We start from the raw sequence: 7470 nt of genomic DNA, 5'->3' as shown, positions 1-7470 counted from the left end.
ATAGGGGTCAGGGATTAGGGTTTGGGGTGAGGGAATAGGGGTCAGGGATTAGGGTTTGGGGTGAGGGAATAGGGGTCAGGGATTAGGGTTTGGGGTGAGGGAATAGGGGTCAGGGATTAGGGTTTGGGGTGAGGGAATAGGGGTCAGGAATTAGGGTTTGGGGTGAGGGAATAGGGGTCAGGGATTAGGGTTTGGAGTGAGGGAATAGGGGTCAGGGATTAAGGTTTGGGGTGAGGGATTAGGGGTCAGGGATTAGGGTTTGGGGTGAGGGATTAGGGGTCAGGGATTAGGGTTTGGGGTGAGGGAATAGGGGTCAGGGATTAGGGTTTGGGGTGAGGGATTAGGGGTCAGGGATTAGGGTTTGGGGTGAGGGAATAGGGGTCAGGGATTAGGGTTTGGGGTGAGGGATTAGGGGTCAGGGATTAGGGTTTGGGGTGAGGGATTAGGGGTCAGGGATTAGGGTTTGGGGTGAGGGATTAGGGGTCAGGGATTAGGGTTTGGGGTGAGGGATTAGGGGTCAGGGATTAGGGTTTGGGGTGAGGGAATAGGGGTCAGGGATTAGGGTTTGGGGTGAGGGATTAGGGGTCAGGGATTAGGGTTTGGGGTGAGGGAATAGGGGTCAGGGATTAGGGTTTGGGGTGAGGGATTAGGGGTCAGGGATTAGGGTTTGGGGTGAGGGATTAGGGGTCAGGGATTAGGGTTTGGGGTGAGGGATTAGGGGTCAGGGATTAGGGTTTGGGGTGAGGGAATGGGGTCAGGGATTAGGGTTTGGGGTGAGGGAATAGGGGTCAGGGATTAGGGTTTGGGGTGAGGGAATAGGGGTCAGGGATTAGGGTTTGGGGTGAGGGATTAGGGGTCAGGGATTAGGGTTTGGGGTGAGGGAATAGGGGTCAGGAATTAGGGTTTGGGGTGAGGGAATAGGGGTCAGGGATTAGGGTTTGGGGTGAGGGATTAGGGGTCAGGGATTAGGGTTTGGGGTGAGGGATTAGGGGTCAGGGATTAGGGTTTGGGGTGAGGGAATAGGGGTCAGGGATTAGGGTTTGGGGTGAGGGATTAGGGGTCAGGGATTAGGGTTTGGGGTGAGGGAATAGGGGTCAGGGATTAGGGTTTGGGGTGAGGGAATAGGGGTCAGGGATTAGGGTTTGGGGTGAGGGATTAGGGGTCAGGGATTAGGGTTTGGGGTGAGGGAATAGGGGTCAGGGATTAGGGTTTGGGGTGAGGGATTAGGGGTCAGGGATTAGGGTTTGGGGTGAGGGAATAGGGGTCAGGGATTAGGGTTTGGGGTGAGGGAATAGGGGTCAGGGATTAGGGTTTGGGGTGAGGGATTAGGGGTCAGGGATTAGGGTTTGGGGTGAGGGAATAGGGGTCAGGGATTAGGGTTTGGGGTGAGGGAATAGGGGTCAGGGATTAGGGTTTGGGGTGAGGGATTAGGGGTCAGGGATTAGGGTTTGGGGTGAGGGAATAGGGGTCAGGGATTAGGGTTTGTGGTGAGGGAATAGCGGTCAGGGATTAGGGTTTGGCGTGAGGGAATAGGGGTCAGGGATTAGGGTTTGGGGTGAGGGATTAGGGGTCAGGGATTAGGGTTTGGGGTGAGGGAATAGGGGTCAGGGATTAGGGTTTGGGGTGAGGGATTAGGGGTCAGGGATTAGGGTTTGGGGTGAGGGAATAGGGGTCAGGGATTAGGGTTTGGGGTGAGGGAATAGGGGTCAGGGATTAGGGTTTGGGGTGAGGGAATAGGGGTCAGGGATTAGGGTTTGGGGTGAGGGATTAGGAGTCAGGGATTAGGGTTTGGGGTGAGGGAATAGGGGTCAGGGATTAGGGTTTGGGGTGAGGGATTAGGGGTCAGGGATTAGGGTTTGGGGTGAGGGAATAGGGGTCAGGGATTAGGGTTTGGGGTGAGGGAATAGAGGTCAGGGATTAGGGTTTGGGGTGAGGGATTAGGGGTCAGGGATTAGGGTTTGGGGTGAGGGAATAGGGGTCAGGGATTAGGGTTTGGGGTGAGGGAATAGGGGTCAGGGATTAGGGTTTGGGGTGAGGGATTAGGGGTCAGGGATTAGGGTTTGGGGTGAGGGAATAGGGGTCAGGGATTAGGGTTTGTGGTGAGGGAATAGCGGTCAGGGATTAGGGTTTGGGGTGAGGGAATAGGGGTCAGGGATTAGGGTTTGGGGTGAGGGATTAGGGGTCAGGGATTAGGGTTTGGGGTGAGGGAATAGGGGTCAGGGATTAGGGTTTGGGGTGAGGGAATAGGGGTCAGGGATTAGGGTTTGGGGTGAGGGATTAGGGGTCAGGGATTAGGGTTTGTGGTGAGGGAATAGGGGTCAGGGATTAGGGTTTGGGGTGAGGGATTAGGGGTCAGGGATTAGGGTTTGGGGTGAGGGAATAGGGGTCAGGGATTAGGGTTTGTGGTGAGGGAATAGGGGTCAGGGATTAGGGTTTGGGGTGAGGGAATAGGGGTCAGGGATTAGGGACGAGGGGTTACAGTTCAGGGGTCATGGTTTAGGGGTCATGAATTTAGGAGTCGGGGGGTTTCAGGTTTTCTGACCTGGGTTTGGTAATCCTCTGCGATGGCCTCCAGCTTCTTCTTGTTCTCATAAATGGCATCTTTGATGTTGTGCATTTCAGAACAAAGAGTCACGGCTCGGTCCACCTGAACACACAAACAACAACAACAACAATCTGTAATGAGCACTTTATTCCTGTTTGTTCCTCTCAGTGATAAACACCGTCTCTGACATTTAGAACCCAGTGAGAGTCTCTGCAGTTCCACAGTGTTCTAATCATTACAGCAGAACAGTATCCTGAACAATCACAGTTATTAAAGATGACCTCTGACCTCATCTACCACTTGTTGACCTTTAGGCAGCTTACTGATGAGTTTCTCAATGACCTGGAAGTGAACTTTCACCTCACTGCTTGATTCTTCCTCATCACTGGAACAGACAACAAGGAAATTTATTTTTCTATTATATTTTATTTTTTAAATAATTGTTAACATTATTTCTATTTTCACTGTTGTTCATTTTGAGGTTTTTTTTCCCAACAAATTACGAGTTAACATTTCGAAACCCTGATCACCTGCAGGAATGAAACCTTACAGAATGTAAACAAATTCAGTAATTGCTGATAATACATAATGAACATTTATAGTCGAATAATAGTTTCTTTTTTTACATAAATTAAATACATTATCTTAATATTCATTATCAGCAGATCTCAGGTCAGAGGGTGTAAATATTAGCGAAACATTCAGCTTCACGAATAAACAATACTAACTGACTACTTTAATTAAAGCATTAGTTTATTTTATCAGTCACATGACAATGCTGTAAATTGTCTGCCTTATGAATTAATGCAGGGAGTTTTAATCTGTTCCTGTTATTATAAACTGAAGAGTCTTACGGGGGGGGTGTCGACGGTGAAGCTTGTGTATTTCCCATCACTCTCTGCATCACCAGAGCCCCCAGGATCATGGCCACGTTGGTACGACCCACACCCACCTGACAGCTGAACAGCAGGGCAGGGGCAGGACAGACCCCACCCCCTTTCACACACAGAGACGGCGTCTCCTACAGACACACGGAAAGAACTGGAATGGTAAAAATAATCGTGTCCTGTTGGTGGGTTACTCAGTGCTTGGACCCCTAAAATGAATATGTAGAGCTCACCCTTAACACATTCACAAAGGCATCGAAGTGCTCCTCCAGCGGAGCGCCATCTACTGGCAGCGGCAGACGGTGATACCTGCAGGACATGACCACCATCACCATCCGCAACACAACGCAAATAACTTCACCACGGATAAATTACATTTCATTTGTACAGTTTAGAAATATGACATAAATCAGGCCAAGTAAGAAAACTATCTTTAATCTGTTATGATTAGTAACGTACTCACTAAACACATCAGACTAACTTTCAATACAGTGTCTTGCAAAAGTATTCATCCCCCTTGGTGTTTGTCCTGTTTTGTTGCATTCCAAGCTGGAATGAAAATGGATTTTGGAGGGTTAGCACCATTTGATTTACACAACATGCCGACCACTTTAAAGGGGCACATTGTTTTTTTATTGTGACACAAACAATAATTAAGACGAAAAACAGAAATCTGAAGTGTGCATAAGTATTCACCCCCTTTCGTATGAAACCTCTAAATAAGAGCTGCTCCAACCGATTCACTTCATAAGTCAATAATTAGTGTCACATGATCTGTCACATGATGTCTGTATAAACCAATCTGTTCTGGAAGGACCCTGACTCTGCAACACGACTAAGCAAGCAACATGAAAACCAAGGAGCCTCCAAACAGGTCAGAGACAAAGTTGTGGAGAAGTATAGATCAGGGTTGGGTTATAAAAAATATCCCAAACTTTGAATATCCCACAGAGCTCCATTAAATCCATTATAGCAAAATGGAAAGAATATTACACCACTACAAACCTGACAAGAGAAGGCCCCGCCCACCAAAACTCACAGACCGGCAAGGAGGGCATTAATCAGAGATGCAACAAAGACACCAAAGAGAACACTGAAGGAGCTGCAGAGATCCACAGTGGAGATGGGAGTATCTGTCCATAGGACCACTTTAAGCCGTACACTCCACAGAGTGGGCGGGACTTTATGGAAGAGTGGCCAGAAAAAAAGTCATTGCTTAAAAAAAACACATTTGGAGTTTGCCCAACAGCATGTGGCAGACTCCCCAAACACATGGAAGAAGATTCTCTGGTCAGATGAGACTAAAATTGATCTTTTTGGCCATCATGGGAAATGCCATGTGTGGCACAAACCCATCACCCTGAGAACACCATTCCTACAGTGAAGCATGGTGGTGGCAGCATCATGCTGTGGGGATATTTTTCATCTGCAGGGACAGGAAAGCTGGTCAGGACTGAAGGAAAGATGGATGGCACTAAATACAGGGCAACTCTGGAGGAAAACCTGTTTGAGTCAGCCAGAGGTTTGAGACTGGGACGAAGGTTCATGTTCCAGCAGGACAATGACCCTAAACATCCTGCTAAAGCTACACTGGAGTGGTTTAAAGGGAAACATTTAAATGTCTTGGAATGGCCTAGTCAAAGCCCAGACCTCAATCCAATTGAGAATCTGTGGCATAACTTGAAGATTGCTGTAGACCAACACAACCCATCTAACTTGAAGGAGTTGGAACAGTTTTGCCTTGAGGAATGGGCAAAAATCCCAGTGGCTAGATGTGCTAAGCTAATAAAGACATAACCCAAAAGACTTGCAGCTGTAATTGTAGCAAAAGGTGACTCTACAAAGTATTGACTTTGAGGGGCGAATACCTATGCACACTCCAGATTTCTATTTTTACATCTTAATTATTGTTTGTGTTGCAATAAAACAAGAATTTTCACCTTTAAAGTGGTCGGCATGTTGTGTAAATCAAATGGTGCAAAACCTCCAAAAATCCATTTTAATTCCAGCTTGTAATGCAACAAAACAGGACAAACACCAAGGGGGGTGAATACTTTTGCAAAACCCTATATGTACAGTAGTGTTCCTGTTACAGTCTGGTGAAAGGTGTGGCCGTTGCTCATGTAGCCTTAAAGACCGATAGCTTGTGACTGCAGCATTTGATATTTGGTGCAGTCAGTCTGAGACTGTGAATTTAATGTAACTAGACCACGGGGGGGGGGCGCTCAACTATTTGACTGTTCCTTTGTCTGTCCATATGGCCTAACTTTTATTAAAAAGAAAATGTTATACACAAGGTATGTGCATATAGCATAGCAGACAATCATTCTGACTGAGAATGATATCATTACCAAATAAATCAAATTAAACAAACGTCACCAGGTCCCACCGACAGACCCTGCTGACAAGACATTTACAAATATACCAGCACCGACAGCAATTAGAAGAAGAAGAAGAAGAAGAAACCTTTATTCGTCACATGCACACTTCAAGCACAGTGAAATTCATCCTCTGCATTTAACCCATCTGAAGTAGTGAACACACACACACACACTCAGAGCAGTGGGCAGCCACACCAGAGTGCCCGGGGAGCAGTCAGGGGTTCGGGACTGGGGTGCAGTTGCAATTTTTGCTTGGACCGCACCCAGCAATCACTGCTTAAAGTATTACAACCCTGATTCCAAAATAGTTGGGACACTGTGTAACATGTAAATAAATACAATGGAATGATATTCAAATCCTTTTCAGCCTATATTCAATTACATACAGTATAAAGACACAATATTTAATGTTTAAACTCATACATTTTATTGTTTTATATAAATATACACTTATTCTGAATTTGATACCTGCAACACGTTCCAAAAAAGTTGTGGCAGGGGCATGTTTACCGCTGTGTTACATCACTTTTTCTTTTAAAAACACTCTGTAAGTCTTTGTGAACTGAACACACAAGCTGTTGAAGTTCTGAAAGTGAAATTCTCTCATTGTTGCTTGATATACGGCTTCAGTTGCTCAACAGTGCAGGGTTTTTGTTGTATTTTGTGCTTCATAATGCAGCACACATTTCCAGTGTGAGACAGGCAGGCCAGTTTAGCACCTGCTCTCTTTTACTACAAAGCCCTGCTGCTATAACACATGCAGAATGTGGCTTGGCATCATCTTTCTGGAATAGCTAGGGACATCCCTGAAAATGATGTCGTCTGGATGCAGCATGTTGCTCCAAAACTTGTATGAACCTTTCAGCATTAATGGAGTCTTCACAGATGTGTAAGTTCCCCCTGCCATGGACACTAACACCCCCCCATACCATCACATATACTGGCTTTCGAACTTTGTGCTGGTAACAATCTGGATGGTCCTTTTCCTCTGTAACCCAGATGACGCAACATCCAGGATTTCCAAAAATAATTAGAAATTTTTTCACTTTGCCTCAGTCTGTCTCAGATGAGCTCAGGTCCAGAGAATTCACTGGCGTTTCTGGAGGTTGTTGATTTATGGCTTTCTCTGTGCATGGTAGATGCAGTGATGAACTATCTTTATGATAACAGTTTTCCGAAGTGTTCCCGAACCCATGTAGTAATGTCCTTTATACGATCATGTGAGTTGCAGTGCTGACTGAGGGGTCAAAGGTCACAGGTGTTCAATGTTGGTTTTTGGCCTTGACCCTTATCTTCAGAGAATTCAGAGAAATCTCTGCATCTTTTGATGATATGATGGATTGTTGATGGTGAAATCCATGAATCCCTGGTAATTCCACTTTGAGAAACATTGTTCTTAAACTCTTGAACTATTCGCCCATGCAGTTTTTCACAAAGTAGTGAACCTCGCTCTGTCCTTAACCTGTGAATGACTCAACCTTTCCGATTTCTAGTGAACCTGTTTACCTGCAGAATGTTCCAGACAGGTGTGTTTTTTTTTTAATTATCATTCCATACCTTTCCCAGTCTTTCATTGCCCCCTGTCCCAACATTTTTGGATCACGGATCTGAAACTCTTGTTTGCAATTAAGGTTGTAACACACACACACACACACAC

General features: G+C 45.9%; 1 protein-coding gene across 2 annotated transcripts in view; it reads right to left on the bottom strand.

Moving 5' to 3' along the window:
• pald1a (phosphatase domain containing paladin 1a) overlaps window positions 1-7470 on the bottom strand; it is a 67262-nt gene that overhangs the window by 38550 nt on the left and 21242 nt on the right. For both annotated transcript variants that reach the window (XM_060939125.1, XM_060939126.1), the window contains 4 exons: window positions 3666-3741; window positions 3400-3566; window positions 2834-2930; window positions 2543-2647 (listed from right to left, as the gene is read on the bottom strand). In XM_060939125.1, the coding sequence (XP_060795108.1) occupies window positions 2543-2647; window positions 2834-2930; window positions 3400-3566; window positions 3666-3741 (445 nt within the window). The remainder of the gene's footprint in view (window positions 1-2542; window positions 2648-2833; window positions 2931-3399; window positions 3567-3665; window positions 3742-7470) is intronic.

The sequence above is a fragment of the Neoarius graeffei genome, chromosome 14 (genome assembly GCF_027579695.1).
Source record: "Neoarius graeffei isolate fNeoGra1 chromosome 14, fNeoGra1.pri, whole genome shotgun sequence".
In the NCBI taxonomy this organism is placed as follows: domain Eukaryota; kingdom Metazoa; phylum Chordata; class Actinopteri; order Siluriformes; family Ariidae; genus Neoarius; species Neoarius graeffei.
The sequence above is the reverse complement of the archived record's forward strand: the minus strand, read 5'-3'. Positions and strand labels throughout refer to the sequence as shown.